The sequence below is a fragment of the Anopheles maculipalpis genome, chromosome 2RL (genome assembly GCF_943734695.1).
Source record: "Anopheles maculipalpis chromosome 2RL, idAnoMacuDA_375_x, whole genome shotgun sequence".
Lineage (NCBI taxonomy): Eukaryota > Metazoa > Arthropoda > Insecta > Diptera > Culicidae > Anopheles > Anopheles maculipalpis.
The window spans coordinates 89,253,559-89,279,675 of NC_064871.1; the positions used below are offsets into that span (position 1 = coordinate 89,253,559).

The 26,117-nt window shown below is 42.7% G+C and overlaps 2 protein-coding genes across 9 annotated transcripts in view; one reads left to right on the forward strand and one right to left on the reverse strand.

The window, feature by feature from the left end:
- Positions 1-26,117, forward strand: part of LOC126567906 (atypical protein kinase C) — a 162,340-nt gene that overhangs the window by 71,616 nt on the left and 64,607 nt on the right. For 4 of the 8 annotated variants that reach the window (XM_050224256.1, XM_050224258.1, XM_050224255.1 and 1 more), the window contains exons 1-2: positions 22,991-23,464; positions 25,059-25,536. The exons of 3 other annotated variants lie outside the window; for them this stretch is intronic. In XM_050224256.1, the coding sequence (XP_050080213.1) occupies positions 22,991-23,464; positions 25,059-25,536 (952 nt within the window). Of the gene's footprint in view, positions 1-22,990; positions 23,465-25,058; positions 25,537-26,117 lie in introns of those variants that run through there. One more of the 8 variants, XM_050224259.1, reaches the window with a different exon arrangement.
- LOC126568310 (apyrase-like) overlaps positions 1-26,117 on the reverse strand; it is a gene marked incomplete at its 5' end in the record, with an annotated part of 350,971 nt that overhangs the window by 50,376 nt on the left and 274,478 nt on the right. The gene's annotated exons all lie outside the window — the stretch shown is intronic.

A 26,117-nucleotide genomic window follows, 5' to 3' on the forward strand; every position in this document is an offset into this window, starting at 1 on the left:
AAAAACTTTGGAATGGGTGATTTGATAAGGTTTGAAACAGAGAAGAAAAACGGGAAAAAACAACCTAGACAGAGACATCAGCCGGCCGGCAAAGGATCTAGGATGCAGGATGGGTGAACTTTGTCGGAATTAGAGTCGTTCTAGTTCGAAGAGGATGAAAAAGATGGTGGCCAAATTTTGTACCCGTACCATGGTGCTTCCAACGTATCTGTTTTAGTAACTTTATTTTTATCTCCCATCACTGCTGTACAGGAGCAGACGAAGACTGCCTTACGGCTGCCTCTTATCCTTCTTCGTGAGCTCATTTTGTTCATCGGGCTGGTAATCTATTTTTGGGCAAGGTAAAATTAAGGGAAATGCATTCTTGGAAAGATATTTTAAGGTGCAGATGGAATCTACTTTCATATTAAAAGAATGGAATTTTCCAGACACGTGATAAATGGCTTCTTTTTTGTTCTTGAGCCATCATCAACTTAGTGTCTAATTTTAACATGGTGGCTTGGCTATTTTGTTACTGTCTTTTTTGTTGCACTTTTCTCTCTAGATCGTGCTCCCTCTTCACCTTAACTATCTAATAAGTTAATTCTGGTCGTATAAATGGCTTCCTTATACTTGTTTATACCTTGTAGCTGGGCAGGGCAGGTGACAGTGGTGTCGGTCTTCACACGGCAGGACCGGAACTCGAATCCCATCCGGACCGCCCTCGGTAGTGAGGATTACTGTCCAAGTACGTGGTTTATCAGCAAGTCTAGTAAACCATTCGATGGCCGGTGTGACCTTAGAGGTGCCAAGAAGAAGACCCTTAGAAGACAGTAGCTAGACGAGATTCGATAGCTGGTTCTGTCGTATGGACTACGGTCATTGCATATCTATCTATAAGGTGTTTCTAGCTGACAGAATTTCATTTCTCTTTCAACAATTTCAATCTCCAAAAGCGTACCTTGCCGCCAACACATGTGCGCCGAAACCTTGCGCTATCGAATCTAGAAGTAAAAGTTTCTATTCGTCCCTGCCGTTTGTTTTTTGTTCCTTCGGTTCAAACAATTCCTTGCCCGGTGTGCTCCAGCGCCAAACGTACGCTCACACACTGGAGTTCGCGTTGATCGTTGACACTTCAGGAAACTTTGGGGGCCAGATTTCTATCATCGTTTCTCGAGCGCCTGACACCTCGTGCCCGTGCCAAAATTCATCCACCCAATTTGAACCGAACGAGCAGCAACGAAAGCCGACGACGGCAACAACGATGTGTTCGCCGTAGCAGCAGCAAACCGTTGTCATTGCATCCTGCCCAAAAGAGTGGTGAGGCACGGTAGGGCGGTGGTGGGTAAGTGGATGATATCCTGCAGCGAAAACCCTGCTCCAAAAGGACAACACCGGACGACCGGATGTACAAGCATCACCCCGGGGGCAAGTTACCGTGACACGGGGGTGTGGGCTGCACTGCACACAACCGGAAACGCAAATGCTACACATCCGGTCCGATCCGAAAATTGTTCTTTTATTTGTTGTTTGGTGCGGGACGAGTTTTTGCGGGACATCATCGGGCTTTTTGGTGCGCTGTGTCGCGCTGTTTGTATCCTACCGTCGGTCGCTTCTTTCCTGCTGCTTGTGTGTTTGTATGCGCGGTGCTTGCCTTTGCCGGGATTTTCACAGATTTTCAACTTCTCGCCCGATTCAAAGCAAAGCGCGAATGCAACTCTGTGAGGGTTTGCTTCATTGTGCCTGCCGTTGTCGAAATTTGTAACGCATACGGCGAAGAATTTTCAATCTGGGGTAAAAAAAAATATGGATAAAACGTTTTGTATGAGTTAGAAAACGATTGGGCTTTCGTTTGAATTTTTACAATAAATATTTTCTGAAGATTTAATCATTGTTTTCCTTCACTGGTTCATGGAATCAGCTAGGGTCTTCTCTAACTTTTTTTTTTGTTTTTGGTAGTAAAAAAATAGATTGGTTTCGAGTGCTGTTAAAATCAAGTTATTATTAAAATAAACTAAGAATTTGCGGTTCGTATTTGTCCTGCCTAAAAGAAGATCATCTCAAAAAGACTTTCAACATCCATCTCGAATTGAGAGGAGTAAAAAAAAAAAATTGAACCACTCAAGCCTGGTGACGCGCTTTTCGTCTATTTATTTGTTTAACCAGCGGCTTATGCGGCTTACCCTAGCAATCGTGAAGGAATAAAAAGGAAAACTCTTACCCACACGAATATGAAACCGGTTCTGGCACGCGGAAAGCTTAACACGTTTATCTTGCCGAGGTTTCTTTTGCAGCATTCTCAATTTCCTGCACGGCGTCCAAGGGCGTCCTCTCCATCGTAACACTGGCCCTCACCAGTAGTGTGTGTCGCTGCAACGGCTGCCTCGAACGAGAAATATATTTATCTTTCCGCAGCACTTTTTTGCGTGTATGTGTGTGTGTGTGTGGTATGGCCAGCCAGCCGTTGTGCTAGTTCCCTGGTGCCTGCAATGTTCGTATGACGTAGCGCTACTGTTGTGCTGCAGTTAGTTGCTTTCCGCTTTCTGGAGAAGGAGTCCTGAGCGTATCGCGTTTCTTCTTTTTTTCGTTGATTCTTTCTTATTCCTCCCCCTTTGGGTGTCCGCTGTATATCCCGGGTGTCCGCAATCCCGGAGGGCAGTGAAGAGACTTAATTTTCCGCACAAATATTAGTATTCGTGAGCGTGTTTGAACTTTCTCCACAGGCCGGCTGTGGTATCCCGGTGCGGGATGGAAATCCTCCTTTGGGGCGCGCTTAGTTTGGTTGGGTGGAAGGCTTAGAATGGGCCGCCTTTTTTTTCTTGTTCCTTCGTTTGCAACCAATGCGGGTATATTGTGGCACATGTTTGTGTGTGAGCTTCGGTGGATTGAAGAAGAGATTTCCTTGAAAGCAGGGATTGCTTGTTGTATATAATGCGAGAGCAAATTGGAGATATGATGCAATTCGCATCATAAGCGCATTATGGGAAAAAGGTTCAATTGGATCTCGGTGACGGGGTTAATACGGCGACCGTAAGTGAAGTGTAATTGGAGCTTTAGCGCTGGAGATCCTTAGGCGAAAAAAGGGCGAATTGCGCTTGATTACCATTTGATTGTAACGACAATTTTATAAATATTTGTTCACTTCTGTGCAATGTGAAAATAAGGTTGATATTGAAACGCATCGATTGGCTTACTAGACTTGCTGACCCTACGTAGTTAAATAGTCAGCCCTCATTACCGCAGAACAGTCCAGATGAGATATGAAGACCGGTGCCATTGTCGACTCTGTCACCTGATCCAGACCCTGCGATCAAGACGGGCCGGGTCATCTCAATTACGAAGAGTCCTGGTATTTGAAGGAGCCTTATCTATTAACAAACTTCGTCTTACGAATCTTATTTACAAAGGGATCTCGTTTTCTTTTTCTTCTTGGTTGAACAGCCTGAGGTCATGGTCATACCGACCATGACCTCCGATCATAAGATATAAGAAAGAGATCTTATGATCGGAGATGCCTCATCGACCAAGAAGACTCGTATTTACAATACTTTTCTACCAAGAGAACTTTGAGTCCGAGATTCGTGGAGCATCTTCAACGGGGTTTCCTAATGGAAGAGGCATTATTGATCTTGAGTTCATGTTTACCATGTCATATGCCTCATATGTAAGAATTTTGTCGCCCAGGAATCATCTTAAATTAGTGGTCGAATGGGTCTTGTGGCTCAAACCTTGTGTATCAAGGGACCTTGTAGTTGTAGAGGATCACTCTAGCTTATCGATTTTTATTGATCACGAAGCTTTAAAATGCCCAAATAATCATCTACCATATGATGTTGTTATCGTAAAGATCTCATACTCAAAAATTCCTTGCCTTGTGAGGAGGGGTCTTGCTGGCCGCGATGTGGAAAAGGTTCCAAAAGTCATTATCAAGTTCATCACAAATGTTTCAATGCCCTTGTGTAGGACCATTAGGACGAAGCTATCATCCGTTAGTAATTGATAAGCTTATATTTATACTTTGTAGTCTCACTAAAGCTAGTTTAATTTTATGTAAAAAGGTCCTTAAAGAAATCCTTAAACTAAGACACATAATTAGTAGCTGTCTAGAAAACTATACGCCAAATAGAACATAAATTTGTTAATTTCTCAGGCGTGCCCGTGTATCTAATATCCTATGCGGTTCTTGCCAAAAGTATAAGACATTCCGACTGTTCGTTAAGTTAGCCACAAATGTAAAGCCCGAAGCCACATCGCATTTGTCTTCCACTTCACTCATTCCATCCACGCTCTCCGCCGTGTTAAAGGTAATCAGTAGAATCCGTTTCAAGCACTGTCGCTACGCTAGCTCCGATCCGCTATCCGATTGCCGCACGGTTTCGGAACCAACCAGCTTCTTGAGCACTTTTAGCACGGGCGGAACTCTCGTCATCACCCTTGATGATCATAATCATCATTTACGGTCGACAAAAACCGAACGAAGGAAGGTGTTTTTCTTTTCGTCCGTTCGGAACTCTCGATCCATTTTCCGGCCTCCCCTCTCCCCCAAAAAACCACGGGCAGTGTGCGTGAGCGTGGGTGGTTTGGGGCGTCAACACGTATATACAACAGTGCACGGGGAGACCTATTTGGGGTGGAGGGATGATAGCGTTTTGTTACAATAATGGTGGAGGCGACCTCTTGCCGAGCCCGGGACGGTTCCAAAAGCTGTTCGCGTGGTTGCTTTGGCAAAGAATGACCACGTACGCGCCATAAACGCAAATTTATGACCGAAATACATGTCATAATCTGTCCGGTGTTGCTGCTAGGTTCAGGTAAGGGTTTTTTTTTTTGCTAGAGCGATGCAGACGTCGTGTGTACGTTGTCTAAGGGAAAAAAGGTGTAAAAATGGGGTGGAAATGGGCCGTGCAAAGCAAGGACAGGAAAGTGATACATTTTTGATTTCGAGTCAAAAACCGAAGGTCAACCTGTTATTGGTGTTTTTCGAGGGGAAAATTTGCATTTTTTGTGGAAAAGATTTAGCAAAAAATTCATTTGGTTTATTGGAAATCTGTCGTAAGCGCTCATAAACCATTTTAAATGTTTTATGAGGAAAAAAAATTGTAAAAGAGTTTTTTTTTCACAACGTCGATGTATTGGATTTGGAATTTTTAATGCTAATATATAAACTTTTGAATTATAACTGATTTTTTTTTGTACTACACACGTGTCAAATTTGAATATTTCATACCTAAGTGACACTGAATATCAATGTCCAAACAGCACTCCTCACATACAAAATACAACAGCCGGAAGGATCGCCGAAAGGATTATGCGCAAAGACACAATGGCGTTTTATTATCGAAACCACCACCATCATCTCGAGATTAAACACTTTCGCCCCAATTTGCTTCGATGGAAAGCTTGTCAAAAGGATTCTTGGTAAGGTTATTTTATAGCTCTCTCGTTGACGACGACGACGATCGGGTCGGGGAAAATCTTAGCGCAAATCGTTAACGGCTTTTCCTTTTGTGAAGCGCGGTGCGTAACTCGCTACGGCGCTTGGGGAGGAATTGACTGCGAAATTGATTCAACGTTTGGGGGCTCGAATAGTACACTGCAGGATATATAAGTTTCATCGTTTGTTTTGATTTGTACTAGGCTGGTCGTGACACGGCTATCTAGAAGTGTGATTCGAGTAACTGTTATTTTGTTTTATTCTTTTCGTTACAGGTGAGTGTTTTTTCTTGGAAAAAATGAAGGTATGGCTAAGTAAATAAGATGTGTACGATGGTCCTTACAGGTGAGTATGCATAAACTGGTTTAGCATTATTTGTTTTCGAATGTGATTTTATTTCGTAAAGAGATTTGCATTTTACAACACGCTTTTGTAACGTAACAAGCTCAATTAAACTTAATTTCACACGATGGAGACGCATGGTCGCTCACGTGAAGCTTGTGTGCCATTGCTTTGCAACGAAAGTTAAAAGAACTTTGAACTATAAAATGAAAGACAAGCTATCTTGTTAGTTAAGTCCTTTTTTTTTGGACAAAATGAATCAAACCGAAAAGAAAAAAAGACATTTAAAACTTTACCATTTTCGCTTAAGAGTAGGCGCAGTGTACGAAACGAGAAAACCCAACACTCTTTCTCGTACACAGCGATAGAACAATGTCCCACAATCCCTAAATGCATCGGACCGAAACAATTGGACCTGGGTTGCTCGGGCTCGATGGTGTCCAGCCGAGAGCTGACCAGCAAGTTGCAAAAATGTCAAGCAGAATACTGCCGAAACTTTCGCTATAAAGTCGTTTGATTAAAAAAGTTCTACAGTTGTAGCCCTTCGCTGAGCTAAGCATCGTCTTCAAAACTAGCCGGCAGTAGTGGGTGTTTTGGCTGATGCAGACCGCTTTGGGAAATTGCAAATCGATTGCAATTTAAAGTAAAACTATATGGATTTAATTGTTTAATGGAAATTGTGTGAAATTTTTTATTTTGTTTACATTAAAAGAAGCGGAAATATTGCTGAAGAGATTTAACAATTAGTTTTAATTTTAGATATGTTTGAAAATTCATTCTGAAATCCTCATAGATACAACCCTTCGTCCTTCAGTTTTGTTAAACTAAATACTAAACGAACCGTTTCAGTGTGAATTGTTCCTTTTATGATCCAATAAATATCATCGATGGGAAAAGTTGTCGATCATTCGTGGCAATTCAAACCATTTCGAGTCTTCCGACCGACCTTTGGTGACGCAAAATGTATTCGAAAAGTTTTCGTTTAAACAATCGTAATGCTAACAGCCGGCAACGGTCTGGAATGCAATAATGTACTTTGAAATATTTAACCTTTCGCAAGCGATTCCTACGCACCGGGAAGCTTTAATCGTAGCATGGAGGTTGACGTTGTACTGTTGTTTAAATATTTTGAAAACCAACGTACGAAACATTCCCTATTTAAATAGCTCTTGTGGAACGATTCAACGCTTGATTTGGTAAAATGGTTTCCTAGAACGTAGCATAATTTTGACGCAATCGACCTTTTAGACATGTCTTGTTTACCGGCAGCATTGTGTGCACAGTTAAGCTTTATATGTAAAATAAAATTAAATTTATTTGAGAAAAATCTTGTCGGATTGAGTATTAAAAATTGCATTTGTTCTGCATATCATTCTCGTTAGAAGAAAAAAAAGGGTAATACCGATTGCCTAAGTAAATAGCTCCAATAAGACACATTTAGCGGGTATGGAAAGGAATGCAAATGTGTTAGTAGTTTGTCACCTGCAGCTCCTTTCCACGCGGTAAAGATTTTTTTTTATGTGCGGTGTGTAATGCTATCTCTTGGTGATAAAGTTAGAACGAAAAGCTCTCTCGCTCTCATCTCTATCACGCATCGCGATTCATATTCTCTCCTCCGATCAGTTATGACGCAAACCAGGTAACCGCAGGATTGAATGACAGATAGTAAACTCTGCCCGCTCACTGTCCGCGAACAGCTGAACTGTCAAAGGTTGTGCTATACACGGCGATTGAGCGTATGTATGTGTGGTGCAAAAAAAAGGAGCTTTCAGCAACTCCTGGTAACACTGCGCAGTCACACACTCAGTAGCGCTCTCACAACTCTGGTTTGTATTGCAGCCATCTGGTGGCCGGTACTGCAAACATCGCAGCCTTTCAACCACCGTCATAGGATAAAACTCCTTCTCTCTCTGTCTCACATGTGTGCGTAGAGTTTCCTGATTACGGGGAACTTCACCAGATCTAGGTAGGATCTTTGCTCTCTCTTATTCTCTCTCTTATTCTCTCTCTTTATTCTCAAATAAAAAAAAATGGTTGTACCACCAACACAAACTCAACCCGGATTCGTATCCTTGCTCCCAGTCAAAAGCAGCATGCCCGCAACGTGTACTACACGAATAGCAGTGTGTTTGTGTGGTGGTGTAACTTGATGGGAAAAGTTTCAAAGCACCCCGTGCGTAGCAGCAAAAGCCACAGTCTCTCAGCGACACAGTCTCGGGCCAGTTGTCAATATATCTCGGAAAACTGGGAAAACCTTGGTCCCACAGTTAGCCAAAAAAAAAAAAAACTCCTACCCAGCCTACCCAAGCCAGCCAGTCGTTGCCATCGGACGGAGTTTAAAGTCCAGAGCCTTCCCAAAAGTTTAGCTCCATCCAAGAAAGTGTTAAGGTGTGCAGGGTTTTTGTGTCTCAAAGTGATCCCGGTTCTTCCTTTTGAGAGATATAATACCTGCTACCTGCCGCTGGTCTGTGGTGCTCTTATCACGCGGATATCTATTCTTACTCCGTGTCAGTGCTTACGGTCCTCCGGTTTTTTTTTTTGACATAAATTGAAAGTAAAAAGCCCAACACAAGTGCTTTTTCCCATCTGTGCTGGTGGTGTGTCTGTTTCGCTTGTATTAGCTCTAGCGTGTAGATAGTGTCGGTTGTGTTGCGTGTGGGCCCCAGTCGAGAAGTAAGTGTGTGCTTTTAGTGGTGGTGTGTGCTTTAAGTTTATAACAAAAAAACCAACAAAAAATCAGTTGTCAAAAAGAAGTTTTTTCATACCAATAAGCTCCAAGATCTTGAGGACTCATTTTTGGGAAATCGGTAAAAATTGTAAAGAAATAGTGCCCTGCTTGTGATGTGATCTCAGCAATGAAACGTTTACCCTAGTGTCATATAGAATAGGGAATTTTCTTCCCTCAAACGGATAGACGACTTCAACCAGTCCCTACCCCACCACGCAACTCTCACATCTCTGCGCCCGCACCATGAGTCCTCGTAGCTTTGCTCCAAAAAAATTCGGCAATACGGCACACACACACCGTTTCTTCCTTCCATGGACGTGGACGACGGGGTGTGGTACGCTTGGATGTGAGATGATCTGTCCTGTGTTGTGTGTGACCTGTCAAAACTGGAGCTCGCGCTTGTGTTTGTGTGTGTGTAGATGCGTTCATGAGGGCAAAGAGAAAGAGTGAGAAAATGTGAGAGAAAATTGGGAAACCAAACAATTCCCCGAAATCTGCGTGCAAAATGAGGCATCTCCCCAATGAACGAGAAACCCTGAGAAAGAGTCGTGATGACGGGTGTGAGCCCTGTAAGGAGGAGTTTGGGAGCAGTGAGTTCTGTTTTTTTTTTGGTCGTGACTAACTCTGTGTTGCGTTGCAAAAGTGTCTTGAGTTGGTACCGATTATGCTGTTGTGTGTGAATTGTTTCCTTGGATTTCTTGACAGCTTAGTAATGGTAGCGTGTGCTTGTTGGATGAAAAAGAATTTTATAAGCACAATTCTAGTGGTTTTCTAGTCTAATATAACTAGAAAAATAACAACGCATCCTGGCAGTTGCAACAAATATTGGAGAAAATGTGTTTTTCTGCAGAAAATAATTCAAGTTTAACCCCTTTTCGCCAAGTTTTCGCCTCTTTTGGTCCAATGCTTTTTGGCGGGATGGTAAAACAGTTACCAGCCCGTCCATACAGAAGATTGGCTGTTGTTTCCTTCCAAGAAATCGGAAATGAATATTTATTTTAGGAAACGGGTCTTAGATATTTCGCTCGCTCAAGACGATGCGGCGAACAGTTTTTCCACTACCGTAGGTAAACGCTACAATTTCTCATCTCGAAGGGAGGGAAGAAAAGCCCCAAAGCTAGTTGGTGCTGGTGGAAAATTCAAACATTTGTGGTGAGTAAGGGAAGCGAACGCGTTTTTGTTTGCGTTCTAGAAATGGTGTTAATTCAACAGTTTCCGAGAAGAGCACCGTGGCAAAACACGACAAATCTTGCCTGCTGCTTATGTTTACGCGTGCAAACCTCCAAGCCAAGCCTCTCCCTCGCCAAGTAGCGCGTTTGTTTGATGCCCTGTACCACAGTCCCGCAGTGCGCCAAAAATCAACTTTCCTTTTTTTTTGGAGGGGCAGTGGGGTGGATTTTTCTTCCAACGAAGAAATCAAATATTGATCGTACAGCAAATAATCAACTAATAAGTTATGTGCTCCGGATGTGTGTGTGTGTTTTTTGGTGCCAAATTGTGGTGAAGCATGTAACACGGCTTCATCATCTAATTAATTTATACAAAGCATTCCAAATCTTCCAAAGGCTTCGCAGCTAAAGGAACAAAAGTATAACAAACCAAACTTAATTTAACTAAAGATTAGTAAACCTGTCTCACACGCCCGACCCTTGCAAACAGTGTGCAATTTTCCGCTTCGCATGAAAAACCTTCCTTCTTCCGGTTTGTGGCGATTGTGGCTATTTGTTTGTTTTGTGTGATTTCTAGGATCCGCGAAAATAAATCATTAATTTTCCGGATGAGTCAACCAAAACTGAATGAGTAAGTGGGTCCATATTTTCTTACCCCCTTAGGGCGGACGAGGAAACCGGTCGCATACCGCAATTTGGGGCGAATGAAAGAGCGGAAAACCTACGAGCAGGAGCGAAGGTCATTCTTTGACCTTATGGTGGTTGAAGTTGTGTGCGAAGAACCCCTAACCGTGAACTGTTGTACTGTTGCCATTCCTTCTGCTGTTTCATTCAACCGGAAAATGTCATTCCATTTTCCACCATCGAGGGGAGGGGAGGTTGTACCCAGCATAATGCAGTCACACAGGCCCAGCACAGAAAGGGGTCAATCGTTTACTGGCCTTGTGAAGCGATTCTTTTACGGTGGACTTGAGGGTTTTAGAAGAGTTCTTAACCATGACATCACTACGGGTGTGCGGGTTGTTTTGCTGTTGTGCCCGGTTGCTTTTTAACGGCTTCCGGAAGTAGCAGTAGGGTGCCGCAACGACTGTGTACGAACTTGCGCTTCTTTAAAACTGTGACCAATTTTACCAACGTTGGAGCAAAAAGAGGAATAATAATTATCCGGAGAGAAGAAATACGTTTTAGTCATGTTTGCTTGCTTGCTTGCTTGCTTGCTTCTTTTTGGTAAGGATTTCAGATAAATTCAGAAGCTGTCAACAGCTGGTAAAAGAATGCCTCAAAGAAAAGCCTTTAAAAATGAATCCCTTGTAAAAAAGGATGTTTTTCTTTAAATCCGTCGTGTATTAAATTACACGTTAGAAGACGAAAAAACCAGCGAGAGTTTTCCTCGAGATGAAATTCTCATGTTACTTGGCCTCCTCCATGTTGTTCTATTTCTTTCTTCTGTTCTCCCATGTGCTTTTCTGGTGGATTTTCTTTTTCCCACATAGATTTTCTTAGCTATTTCAGTTTGGTTGTATTTTTGCTCCGAAACGTTGTTAGTCGACTGGGTTGATTTCTTTTGCTTGCGTTTCTGAAAACGGTTCTTACTTTTCTTCTTATATTTCCCACCACAGGGCACCTTTACTCGGCAGAATTTTTCAACATTTCTTTAGTGGAAATTTTTCTTTTCGCTCCACCCGGGGTGAGAAAAAAAGTTGTTTTGTTGTGGTAAAAGCATTTGCTTTTTTTTGAAACGTTTTTTCTCGCCGCTTTCTTTAAATTTTATTTACTCTTTATCCTCAACCACATGCCTGCCTTTTGCTCCCTTTCTATGTGAAAGTTTTTCACACCACACATACAGGGCACAGTTTCATTTTCAACCACAATCGTGCGCCATACTTTCTTCCATCTTCGTACCCAACCTCCGGGGGGAAATCTTAAAGCTTTCTCTCATCCATCGCCCCAGTGAAAATATGAAACATCTATTAGTGTGTGTGTGAGAGAGAGTGCTTGCCTGGCCCCGCGCACAAAAAGGCGACGCCAAAGGGTTATTAATTTTGAACTTTATTAACCAACTTTTGCTCAAGATAAATGGTTTTCGTTTGTGTGGCTTTGGGGCTGTATTTGGGTGCTTCTAGCTGCTTTGGGTGGGGTGGCGCTTTTCTATCGGTTAGTTGGGAAGGATATTTAGTATTTCAAACCTGCTGTCGCCTATGTGACGCTTTTGTTTGGGAGAATTTAAATTTAATCGTCCGCATCACAATTGCTTGCAATGAATGCGTGTCGTTTTTTTTTTGTTCAGTTAAAGGGGTGTCTGTTTTATTCACCCACGAAAAGGTCAATTAAAAGAGAAGTCTGTTTCAGGTCGAGGCAGCATACTTTGTCCTCTTTGTGCACCTGGGAGGCTTCAAATAAAATTAAATTGTGGAAAAAAACTATATACTGTTGCCATTTGAAATGGTAAACTATCGTTCAATAGCGCTGTATTTGCGTTGGAATAAGCTCATTGAAATACGGATTATTAAAGTGCGTAATATAAAAGGGGGGGTTGGTCTTTGCTGGAGCATGGAAGCGTAGTTTGGTTAGTAGCAAACGGAATGAACTGGAACCGTGAATTAGACGGTGAATGATTTATTCGATGCGAGGCAGTATATGTTAATATTGATGAGTGATTATTTGCGAAAGTGGTTCCCGTGACTCTCTGATGCTGCACTTAATCCTGCACGGTGGTGCATGCGTGCCTGCATATGGGCCAAATTTGTGGCAATAATTGTGTAAATGTGTGAACAAGCTGCCAACTATTGTAGATTTTACGTGTGGCTGAACGTACTGCTAAGTGACGATGAATGTGGTGCGTGGATTTTCGTTACGGTTTGTTGGTGATTAAAGCGTACATTTAATATGCAATCAAATGGTTTCCCAGCAATCAGTAATGAAGTGAAGTATATTATTATATTTTTTTACGAACTGTAATGCATACCATGATTTACATAATTGAGTAGCTAGCATTACAGTTTGAAGGTGTTATTTTTATTGCTTACGTTGTTTGCCATTTCGGAATAACACACTGAATTTTTGCGGAAAATATAGATGTTTTTTGTCGACAAGCATTTGTAGAAAACTCTTCGCTCCCGATTAGCTTTGTAAAGTGGAAAGAAGATTTAAATGTATCTTGATTTATTTAAAAAAACGACATGAAGAAGAACTTTTTTTTTTGGTGTCTGGTCAGAAATACGATTGTTGCCGTTCTAGGGCAGAGAAGAGCAGTCCACTGCGCCTCTAATGGATCGGCTAAACAGCAGCATTACCTTTGCACGTTTACGATTTAGGTAAGGGTTAAGGGATCATTTCGGATGCCTCTCGCTTCTCCTGTCATGCGTTCTTTGTAGCATTCGAAATTGATTCCCTATAGTTTCCGGAAGCTTTCACAACCGATTTTACCCATGCATCCGTTCTACTTCCGGGGATCACTCGAATGTGAGGGCACATACATTTTAGCCCTTCCTTCCTTTTCGGGCACCCACTATCCTTCCGTCACGTACAGCGCAGTGAAAAGATTTTGCCTCCCCATCTTCGGAGTTTGGATATAAAATCGAAATGTGTATGGAGATTGTATCTTGTACCGTTTTTTATGGAGGTTTTTTTTTTAGGCAGAAGAACGACTTGGCTGTGTTGGAGGAAAGGATTTTTTAATGTTCCTTTTGTATTGTTGGAATTCTTTTCACAAGAGCGTTCTTTAGCTGGTTTATGAGCTGTGAAAGAAAATGCTTACGGTATGCATGTTGCATTTTGATCATCTCAATAAGTGTTTTGAAATCAAAATTGAAGGGCAAACGAGTAAAAAAAAGGGTTAATCCTTCTCCATGGAGGCGCCTGGTCACTCGTGCAACCTTGTTGCTAGTGTTTTGCTATTTAGATTTTTTCTCTCTCGCTTAAGTAGAGATAAAAAATGCTGTACAAAACCACACTTCAAATCATAAGCTTTTCTAAATACGTACACGTCCCGAGCTATTTTTATGTCGATGTGATGAGTAGTGCATGGGCCCAAACTATTGTGGTGTGGTTTGCTGTTTTGCCATAACAAGCGCCTGGCCTCGCCAAGCCTTGCTGTGGGTTGGCAGTTCCAGCGAAGCAAAAGCACCACTGCTCGCTGGTAGGAAGAACCAGCAGTAGTGGCACAGCACAACTAGGTCAAGTGTGTTTTCCCCATTCCCGGCTGCTGCTGCTGACACGGGCAGAGTGAATAGTTTCTGTGCAGGTGAGTTCGAACACAGAAAACAACGCTCGGAAAGTGCTGACTTTTCGATGCCAAATCGATGACTGTTTGGGCGATAACATTGGCACACATCGCAAGCATCGCAAGGACACCACCATCCTTTCTCCCTTTCCCACCCCCCCCGCGCCCAACACAAATTTGGTACGTGGAAGAACTAAAGCTATTGCTTCGCACTTGTGCTTGCTTGTTGACCGCGGTCGCTCCAGTCTTGTGGAAATATGAAACGGTAAAAAAGTTTCTCCCGGGCGGAACACTGTTGCCAAACGAAACGAGGAGCGAATTACATAAAGATGCAAAATAAAATAAACAATGGGGTAACGAAAATCGAACTGGAAAAATTGTTACATCGAGCGATGGTGTTGCGGTTTTGTGGCCACTAGCGTTGAAGGAAACGGGATTGAGAAGGAGGCAAACTGCTGAAAATTGTTGCCAAACGGTTTTTTGTTGTTGTGATTTATGGGTGGAAGCTATCTCTTCGCACACAATTTTCTGTTTAAATAAGGATTATACTTGTAGGTAAGACGTGATGCTAATTTATTACGTTTTATTTGTTAATGAGTGTTTGCCTAGTGACTTTACTAGGTAAACATTCAAAATCAAAATCAAACAAATGAGACAATTAGTTAAAGGAGGATAATGTACGCAGCAGAGCATCATCGCGATCAACCGAGGTACGAAGTATAAGTATGATTAAGGGAGGACGTTTACGAATACATAAACAACATAAAAAGGGGATCGAGCACAGTACGGAGCACGAAGAATCAATACGATCAATTAAGATAGAAGCAATAAAAATGGTCTGGGAATGGTCAGATAGCCAGGGAGAGTGAAAGAGAGTCCACCAAGGATTCAAGGACCGCATCGACCAGAAAACCTGGTCGATGCGGTCAATTTGGACGGGAGTCGTGGGGCACCAGATAACAGAGCAATACACCAGCAGACCACAGACACACGTTTGACTAGGACCAGGAAGGAAATAACTTGACAATTATTGGGGCAGAGTGTGAGGGAATTGATCGCACACCAAGAGGAAAATCGGTCAAGAACATCTTGAAGAAACGCACGATCTACAACGGACAAAATTGGAGGGTAGAATTTTCATATTATCGGTGTAACAGAGAATAATGGACTTAAGAACAGGACAATTTATATAATTTAAATGAATACAATTTTACAGTTAACATACGGTGTTTTAAGCTCTATAATGTAGCTTTCTTTATCTGGAAAATTATCAGAAAGATTTAAATGTACCATTTACGAATAGCAAAAACTTTTACTGCAATGCCGTCATTCCGTATGTTTGTTCAAGTTATGCTTCCGGCACACTTTTGTGTGCGATAATTCTGCTTACGAAAGCCTCGTTGGACACTTTTCCTTGGGTCATTCATTGAAGATTTAGGCTATGGGTTGGTTCATTCGAAGGGTTAGTTTTTTCTTTGTCCGTAGTGTGCCCAAGTCGATCGCAATGCGGTTGAACCATTTGTGGATACAATAAACCTTCATCTACAATTTGCTTTCCTCAAATTGCTCGAGATGTTTCGAGCTGATTAAGAAGAAGGAACCTTTTTGAGTGTGATGAGTCTTTTTGGACGCGATAACTTATTTATTTTAAGTATGACGGGTTGCGCCGTATTGTCAGGACGAGATAGCTATAAAATAATGTATTTATCGATTGCTTTTCTTGTCTGAACTTTCTAACAGCAAGATTACATTAGGCACTTTTATGGTGGTCAATTGGAAAACAAATGTCTTAATACCAAAAATAGAAACATACAAATCAGGAGGTAAAAATGCTAATTTACTTATTTTAGAAGATCTCCATTTTCGTTGCAATCTCCTTTTTGCTCTTATTTTGTCGTCAAACATCAGAATTTCGATCTTAAAGAGAAAAACACCAATCCTACCACCACATACCGCCAAAGGTTTTGCAACGAAAAAATAACATCTGGTCTGGTGGTAGGGAATGAGATAAACACCGTATGCTTGAGCAGATAAAAACTTTTAGAAAATTCATGAGTATTTGTAGGTGGCCAACCAGTGTAGCAGGGAACACGGGAGAAGGAAAATTTTGCCAGCTCATGCTACTGTGCGCCGACAAGTCGGCGGTCCATTAGTGTATTTTGCTCCCGGGTTTTCAGTTTTTTGGCCGGATTGTGAAGTAGAAATAAAAAAGGCAAATGGTGTTGTAATTAATTCTGCAACATAACCTCTACGCGCCCGCGAGACCATCGACTCTGGTGGCCGTCGTTGGCGTTCGCCGGTCCATTGCATATCTCGATACGAGCTAACCTAGAGCTAGCTGATTAAACTTTGTGGTTCGCTTTCACCTCGCTTTCAAAACTCTACCAAAAACCGTAAAACTGTTGAACTCGACAGGCAGTGTAGGTTGGGAAAAAATTTCCACAATTAGGGAGACAGTTGTTCTGTTTGTTTTTGGTGTAGTTTTTTTTTCGTGTATGTGTTATACACAAAAATATGTTTTCAAAATACATTGAACGGATGTCTACAAGAAATCATGCGATAAATCAGGCGGTTGGTTTTCGTAATGTAATTAATTCGAAAAAAATAAAAAACAATATGGAACACTAATATGGATAAGGATTTGGGACGATGATTTCCAGTGAAATTGACCAGGAAAAGCATACCGCATCAGAACTGCTCTAATTTTCGCTTTAATTCATTCCCATCTAGACTTACTTTCCCCTCCATGTTCAATGCGCAAAGAAGGTTAGTTCGCTTTTTGTTCGCAAACGAGAAAGCTTCACTTAAGGGTCGTTTTAAGAATGGCGGGAGGTTTGAGGGCAAATTCCTCCTCAAACACGAAATCTGCTTGAGTTTTAACACCTGCCCACAGACACTCACACACACTCAGAAACCATTATTATCGCCCTCAGTGTCAGCGCGCGGTACTTTGCGCCATGCCGCTAATCACTAATGGTATTGAATGGTAGTTATTTAGTGAGAGGAAGGGTTGTTTGAGGAAAAGAACCCTCCCCCCTCCCCCGCATCCACATTTCTCCCGAATGAGGAAGCTTGTTAGTATGCTTTTCATCAATCGATCGAGTTAAGCTTTGTGCAAAAATGGTACAGGTTTCGACGAAAAGAGCTGCTGCTGCTGAACAGATTCATCCGCAACTAAAGCTAACTGTTAGATGGATGGGAATCGGGGGCGGAAGTGGAAGGAAGGGTGGAGTTAGCTACTACGAGGCGCTAAAGAAGGCGGAGGTGACAAGAGATTGCCTTTTTGCGGGAGTAAAGCTATGGTAAAGCTCATTCCGCCACTAATTAGTATCCCGGCCGGTTTCCCGGTCGTCTGTCTGGGTGATGAAGATGATGTTGATCAGGTTGACGGTTTGTTAGCACGGTGTGTACGGTGGGTGTGTGTGTGTGCGCACACTATGAATGTCGGAAAATTCATCGGAACAGATAAACTGCTGGGGCGCTGGACGTGAATTGGTTAGAATTTCTCGTGGGGATGTAATTAATTACGTGTACCAGCACTAACAACGGCCATTGTGGTTCAGGTGGAATACTACTTGCGGTGAAGAATGATCTCCGGGACAGAGTGGTTTTGCAGGTGACAGGGAAGGGTGAAACCTAGGGTGCTGCGCGGTGATGAATCGATTTTGCATCACTGTAATCTCTATCTCTTTCTCTCTCTGGTGTCGGTAAAGTGCGAGCCTGGGATCGAGGGAGTTAGAGTGCTTTACCTGTGTCTGTGTGGAAACTCCCTGTCCGTTTATCTAAAACCACTGCGAAAAGCATTCATCTATCGATCGAGCAGGGTTGGGTGGGAATACGGTTCAATTATTTGTTAATTGAAATTGAATGAAATTAAATCTATCGATCGGAAATATGCTCGTTTTGTGTCTCTTTGGCTTTGATTTGTTTTTGTTTTTAGCAAAAATCTCAACAGATTTCTCTTTTTTTGTGGAGAAAATTCAGATATTTTAACAACAGTAGTTGGTGCTGCTGTGTTTGCAAAAATATAGTTTTGTATAATACAAAATGGCTCAGTTGTGATTGATTAATCCATTTATTTTATGCACTTTGTGTCTAACATATGACGGCATGAGAGCAAACTCGTTTTCAATGTTGAAAAACTAGCGGAAAGCAGGCATGGAACGTACAATTAACTGTTTCATATTCAATTTTTGCGACAACGTATTGTTTGCGCCTCAAAGTATGCAACTGACAGCACAGAAGCGCTATTGCGTGGATTTGAATTTAGAAATAATTTCTTGAGGGCTATGATTACTTCAGTCTAGAATGGTAAAAGATTCTAAAAAGTAAGGTAATTTTACCACTTATTTAATTAGAATAACTTTACGTATGCGGAATGGGGTGAGGATGAATCTCTGTTCGAAAAAACCTTCCTGCTAGCCGCCGGCTGACATTCAGGAGAAGCATTCATTATTTGGAGTCTGTAAAAATTCTTCAATATTTTATGATTCACACGCCCATAAGCTCGAAAAGCTCGAGAAGAGTAAGTGTACGTCCTCAATTGCTAATTTGCGCAAATGAACTGCTTGTCTGTCGTGCAAGATACATAAAAAGAAGGAGGAATGCTGTGACTTTGCATCTTTCGGTGGAGGGTTAGCAAGTTTCCGGTGTCTTGATTCGCTAGCCCTTGCCGTCCTCCCGAATTACCAGCCAACGAAGCGTACAACCAAAAACAGGGCACTTGAGGCGTTTCATATTTTATGCTCACTCTCACTCTTACGAGACACAGTGCTTGATTGGAAGTGGAACGGCCTCTTCATGGTGTTCCATTGTGTTTTCCGGCTTGTTGAAGTTACTGTAAGCGTAAGGGAGCTGTGCGTGTGAGTGTGTGTTGTCTGGCGAAGGATTAAATTGTGCAAGTGTTACAGTAGCCGAATGTATGAGAAGATTACAGATGTTGACTGTCTGAATGCTTTCCAAACGCCGTTGTTGTGGAGATGTTATTTGTTATATGCACTTAACTATTTAGCAGTAGAATTCTGATGAAGCCTTCTTGTGTGGCATCGTTATAGACTTAAATAATCCCTGCTTTAGTAAGGTATTAGGTATAACAATTTTAGCTGATGAATACTCAAACACTATTGCGCCACTACAAGCACGAATACGGCTTTTCCAGGCAAAATGATTATCAAAGACTTCGGGCCCAACGTACAGCTCACTACTTCACATCGTGCGCCTACACACACACACTGAGGCTCTCCCTTGCATGTGTTCGACAAAAAGCTCATCCAGTCGCATTTCGGTTGAATGACAAGGCCATTGGGAGACCCATTATGGGGTGCAAATGGCACTGTAGGATGCCGCCATATATCCTTTGTCGAGCATACTGAAAGAGGAGGCGCAAAGCTTGTGATAGAGCACCTCGGTGCGGCACCGAGTGCGTTCTATTTTTGCAAACACACCAGCCTAGCTGCACGCTGAAGTATAAATAAACAACCTTTTTTTTTTGTTTGGAGATTGATTTTTCTTGCACAACCCCGGTTTGTACCCCTTCACCGCAAACAACTTCCTTTGTGTGTGTACGCTACCGGTGTTAGAGCCGAGTCAAAAAGTCGTTTCACTGCGGGCGTTCCTTTCTTTCATAATTTTTGAGTCTCCGTCGTCGGTGTTGTGCGAGTCTAATGGAGCCAGTTAGTGGTCCCGCTTAAAACTGCACACAAAGCACCTTCAAACCCCCTTTTACTCACCGAGCACGTGTTGCAGACGTTCCTGTGTAGCATCGGGCAAGCAGCTTGATATTCACACGAAAACAGACCCCGAAGTTGCTATTTTATTTCGTTGGTTTGAAGGATGGATAGAGATGTAAATTATGTTACACCGCTTCCTTTTGCCATTCGCTGCAGTATCGGGGACAACAAGGACGAACCATTCCAGTGGAGAATGTGTGTGTGTGTGTGTGTGTGTGTGTGTGTGTGTGTGTGTGTGTGTGTGTGTGTGTGTGTGTGTGTGGTATGTGTTGTGGCTTTTGGGGCGAGGTTAAAGAGAGCGAGCGAAGGGAGATTGTTGGGATTGTTGGAATCGTTGAAATTCGTCGTGTCTTGTCGAGCGTTTGTGAGCGCACCCAGAACAAGGCAAGGACAAATGAACGAGAGTGACTTTGAAGTTGTGGAGTGGTTCAACTGCATGCATGCAATTGAATGCCAGGACACGGGTGCAGTCGGTGAATCAACATCAGACGGAGGCGTAGGAGCGGAGCAATGTTCGGAATGGTGAAGTGGAAATTTGTAAAGTCTTAAGAGGATCACCACGGGTACGTAGCGGTGGAGAAGTTTGATGAAAAGAATGTTGCGCAAATTATTAACTAGTTGCAAATGGGTTTGGAAAGCAACGGGCGTTGCGTTGTACCGCGGGCGCTCGTTGTTGCCGGGACGTTGTGATGTTCCTGGGTGGAAATATTAATGATTCACTTTGTTATGACTGGCAAATGGAATGCTGTTGTTCGGTGCTTAAGGAATTCATGGAATGAAAGTGAACATGAATGATGCACTTGATTGCACTGTTGGTACGCACACATTTTAAATGTATGGCTTAAGAGTATTTTATTCAATGGATAAAAAGATTGACTTTCACAAACACACATCAAGAAATTCAGTTTACATTAGGTGTATCAATTAGTAATGTTGATTTTGAAGGTCGCTTTATTTTTAAAGGATGGTCCTTTTCATGGTTACCGTTGAGGTTTCATCCGCTGCAGTTGTAATAATATGCATTTGTGTTATTCAATCGTATAAATAAACCTTCTACCTAACATATGAAATATTGGAAATAATTTGAAAATTTAAGCTCCCATTTTCAAAGCAAGGGAAAGCCAAAGATGGTGCAAGATGGTACGAGTAATGTAAATCTAGTGATTTTTCCTTAGTGTTACCTTCTTGAGATGGCACCTTCTGCAAGTGGAGTAGTGGTGAGATTACCCATCTCTAAACTGTCCAACTTTGCCAGACTATTGCTTAGAAAATCCTTAAAAAACTGTTATAAAGTATTGAAAAAGAAGCCGCTAGCATCCTGCACGCGGCGATAGAACGCAACATGCATATGGTTATCGTACAAGAAAAGAACAGCGGTTTTATAAAAATCATTGTTACATAGCTGCTGAAGTTAGGATTAAAAGCTATTTCGACCCTGGAAAACAAGTTTCAATGCTATTTATGATGAACTTCCACGAAACCATATATTTTTGCAACTATTGCTGCAATTTACCTCAGCTATGACACTCAATTTATTATCAATAATCTAAAAGTTGACGTACATTGTTGCAGTAAAAAGGACTAGGATCGATCGATCGACGGATCATGTATTTTACTTTACTTTGTTCTTTGTACTTTGTTATAATGAAAAATATCACATTTTAAATTGCAATCACATACTGTCTGTAGTAGATTTCTTAAAAAAATAATCTGTGGTACGATGTAAAGCAAAGCCGAAATACAAAATTTGAAATAAATCACACTTACGAAGAAACCTAACATATTTGAATTATGGTGCATTCATGTTGATTCTACTAGTGTGCGAAGACTTGGAGTATTTTCAATTTACGCTTTATTTTCCCCAACACTGTTCGGATTTCTTTTCAATGCGCTAGACATCTTTTATCCGTGGGATGGCAGATACCGCCCACCACGGTCGTGAAAATGTGTCTTCCCAACAGTAGCATTATGGGCACGCGGTTAAGGTCAATAACCTTCATCATATCACCGGTACGGTTCGAAACTGTATCTCCGCAAACCCGGAGCTGCGTGTCCCAACTGGCGATATGGTGCGCGCCGAGCGCTTCGTTGTTGCGCCTGAAAGGGCTGCAATACACAAACACATTAGCTCGGTTACAGTGAGGGCGAAGAAAGAAGCGACGAACACACCAAGCACCATATAACAAGCGAACGCATTCACGATGAATAGTGTGCCAAGCGTGTGTAATGTCGTCTGGCCCCGGTGGGGTTTCCGTTTTCCAACGGACCTATTTACGTGCTTTCCTGGCTCCTGGTATATGTCGGTGTGTTTCAGGTCCTCCTTTTTTTAGCCTTGAGCTTGAGATGTGATCTGATGTGCGTGTTAAAAAAAAATGTGAGGTGGAAAATATCAAGAGGAAAAGAACGGGGAAAAATGGGTGAGGGGAAGCAGACTCCATGGGGTGTGCGGTGGTACATTCCACATTTGATGATGTGTGGCTAAAGTCACTATTTCAGTACGTTCCATTGCATAGCTGTGTAGACGACGGTGCTCTGGTGCTTTCATCACCCGACAAGGATTCGCTTTTGATGATGCGTTGCAAATAAGGACGCCTGGTGATGCTGCTGGAATGAGTGGGTGCTGCATGCCTGCCTGCCTGCCTGCCTGCCCGGCTGCATACGAGATGCACATCATTATTGCAATATTTATTATTCACGTCGGCGTCTGTGTGTTCTCAGTGGTTCACTGTTGAGCGAGCGACGAACGTTAACTTCCCGCTCTCGTCCGGATCCTTTTTGTTCAGCGCAGCGTTTTGTTTCTGATGCACAATATGTATTCTTATTGCTATTTCTTTGGCGCATATATTCCTGCAAACAGGGCGGGCGTCCACAAGAGTTATACAAGAGGTAGCGGTGTTATTAAATTTACTCAGCTCACCAGTTGCGACGCTTGTTACTGTTGGCGAACACAGATTGGGATAGGGGAGGGAAAGTAATTTCCAGCAGGTGTTTCGAGGTTGTCGGTTAAAGCTGTGCGCAGCACAATTGTGAAAATGTTGGTGGTAGAATTGAGACATGTGCGATTAAAGACGAATGCTTGAAGACTAACTACCGTAAATCGTGTGCTTTTCTTATGCAAGTCCTGATAAAGATGCCGATTTTAGACGAACTTAGAGATCTTTGAAGCAAATGTGACATGTTGTTAAAACCTATGCGTTTTTGTCCTCGTAGGTTGAGTGTGTGCCTGTGCTTTAGCAAGTGTGGTTTACATTTTTCTAACAAGTGTCGTGGAAATTTGAAAGAAGGCTTCCTAAAGGTGTGAAAGTGTTTCAAGAAAGCGTTAATTAAAGTGTTGCAGTGTTGAGTGGGCAAGTGTGTGTGTGAACCGGTAAAAACGCATTACCAAAAATGGCCTGGGGATACTGGAGCGCAACGGCGGTCGATCGTGGTCGATCACCGCGCCGCAATACACAGCTACCGCAGACCCAGTACCATACCCAGGGCTATCAGCAGCCAGTACAGCAGCAGCAGCAGCAACAACAACACCAGCAATACAGCCTGGCGTCGAGCCAATCGCAGCAACCGTCGATGCACTGCAGTGCCCTGTCGCTCAATACCTGTCCGCAGGCGGTCGAGCTACCGTCGATCCAGCAGCAGCAGCTCATCTGCAGCAACGGTTCACAGCCGCAGCTGCACCAGCAGCAACAGCAACAGCAGCAAATCTGCTCGAGCCCGTGCCACAGTCCCTGTCACAGTCCGCAGTTTATCGAGCAGCTCCCGCCGGAGCTGCCCTGCACACCCTGTACCTTCTCGCGTAGACAGTCACTTGATAGTCCACAGGTAGATCGATGCCAATCGCTAGCACTTCTGGGGCGTGCCGAGGTTTGTTACACGTTCGTGACGCGCTGGGGGGTTTTTTTTTAGCTTCTTAACCACTGTAGCAATGCTTGGTGCACCTTACACAGCATCGTTGGTATTCAATTGAAGCTACACAGAAAACACGATGTGCACAGAAGCCTGTTAGAATAGTATATGAAGTTTCACTCGGTGGCAAAGATCGTCAGGCATTGGTGCTACGGTTGTGGTGCGTGATTTCCAAGAAGTAATGCAAGGTATTAAGGATATTTGTGTGAGTTGAATTCTTGGCTTAGTTGACTTATTAGTACCACGAAGTTGGATAGTCAGTCCTCACTACGAGGGAACGGACTGATTGAAGTTGAAATCATGTATGGGCTAGTTGATTGTGACGGAGAACGCTCCAGGAATAGTGGTCTTCAGAGTTAAAACGATTGTTTACTATTCATAAATAATCCTAAGAACAGTTTGGATGAAATGTAGTTATTCTTGTCCACTGTGGCTATGGAAAAATCGTTGGAAATATATGTCAGACGATATAACAAGATAATATTCCAGTTTTAGATATAGTTATTGTGTTCTTTAAATGTCCAAGGACTCTTCCCAATTTTTTTTCGATGAAGAGACAATGCTTAATCATCTAACTCTTTTCTAAATTATTACTACTTTTGATTCGCTCGCCTGTAGGTAAAATTATATCTTGCTATTCAATTCATTCTACTACTCATCTCCATCGATGATGGTACACTGTTCTGGAGACCGATCTTTGCCTTTTGGTTCAGAATCTGATGCCGATTCTCTGACGTCAATAATCTTAGATTATGCAATCTGTGCTTACAAACATGTTTATCTACCGTCTGTTTTGTACTTGAGAGCTTCAGCTGGTCGGTCTTTTTCGTATAAAAACAAGCAAATTCAAACCTCCCACTTGTGTTTCTCGATCGTTCATCAATGTCTAACGGTTGGACGAAAAAGCAATACATCACTTGAGCTCAGAAACCCGGCACTTAAATCGAACCATAGGTTTTAGTGCGAAAACCGATGCAATCACGCACTGTTACCGTGGCAAGGCCCAGCGACCAGACCTATTCCTACTTCATCGTATTCTATCTACTCCCGCAACCAATTTGCTGCCAGTAAGGCACGGCTTGCGAGAAGATGAAGCAGACAGATTATGTAGAGAAACGATGGAGTAGGTTCTTGGGAATGTCTGATGATCTCTTGCCTGCTCCCGCATTCATTTATCCTTGGACTATAGCAATGGCTCCCTTCAGTGGGCTTCCTATTTTTTGTATGTACGAATTTCCCGCTCCCCATTTTAATGTTCTCCTATTTGTATGATGGTTTCTCGACAATATCCACCCGACATTTCCTCGTTTTCCTTTCCTTTGTTCTTTTTGAATCCATCTTACCTACAAACCATTGATGACCTTTTTTCTTTCGAGTTCATACTTGTTCTGTTGGGTGCGTTCTTTTATTATCATTCCCTTGGTCCCGATCATGATCCCTCCGGGGGTTGAAAGTTGCTGCTGTTGCTGTTGCTACCAATACGTTCACGTTATTTGTGTCTCCCTCTGTATATGTGCGTATTTGTGCGTGTGTGAACCTGAACCATCTTCAGGCGAATCAGCTTTCGGATATCATCTGTCGAGCGACGCAGCCTTCGATCCAGTCGGCCGGTAACACTTTGACGCGCGGGACGTCATTGCGTGACACTGGCGATTATGCGGTACCTCATCCACACCCGCACACACACCACTACATGTCCACCTCGGCGACACCGCCCTCGCTGAGCCGCGTTGGGTCCTGTCCGGGTTCCACTGGTGGATCGGGTTCGGGCCACGGGTCCGGTTCCGGTTCCAGTCCGGGCGGAGGTCCCGGGAGTGGCGGAGGAGGCAGTGGCAGTGTTGGTGGTGGTGGTGTAGGCAGTGGGGTTGGGATCTGCGGCGGAAGTATACTGGGTGGTAGTCAGGGCCGGCTGGAGTACATCGAATGTTCACACTACGATCGGATGCCGTTGCCGATACCGGTGCAGATACCGATCGTACCACCGCCGCAGCTACATTCGGAGGATGAAATCGAACCGGCTTATGCTACAGGTAAGAAGCGTAATTAGAATGAGATTTGATTTTTAAGTTGATACCTTAGGATAGGATAGTTGCTCATTGGCAATTTATATCAGTTTTATTTTCAATGAGACACATGCATGATCTCAAATGGATGATCTTACTAGAATTTCATCCGGATAACAAGGAACTCGAGTTCTTCTTAGTCGATTGTTTATTGCCGATTTAAATTTAAGAACCCCTCCTCCATTTTGAAGATAGGCAAAATCTGTCGAATCCGGTTTTCCAGTTGCGTGCGTGCGTACGAATTGTTGAGGGAAACTTAGGGCATAAGGACCTGCCAATACAATCGTTCCTCTCAACATTGTATCTGGGGTATTATTTCAAAACCGGTGCCGTTATCAAGGCACTCTAATCTATTTTCGAGATCTATTTTCTAACAATTTCTGTGTTGACTCTCCAAAAATTGCTGGTAGACAACTAAATATGGCTTTTTAATTTCTTAACGAACTCTCAAAAAAGCAAAAAAAATCTTTTATATAATATCATCCAGAGTTACACGAATACCTTCACACTTTTTTTTGCACTTTGAGTGCATCGTTTCGGATCATCAA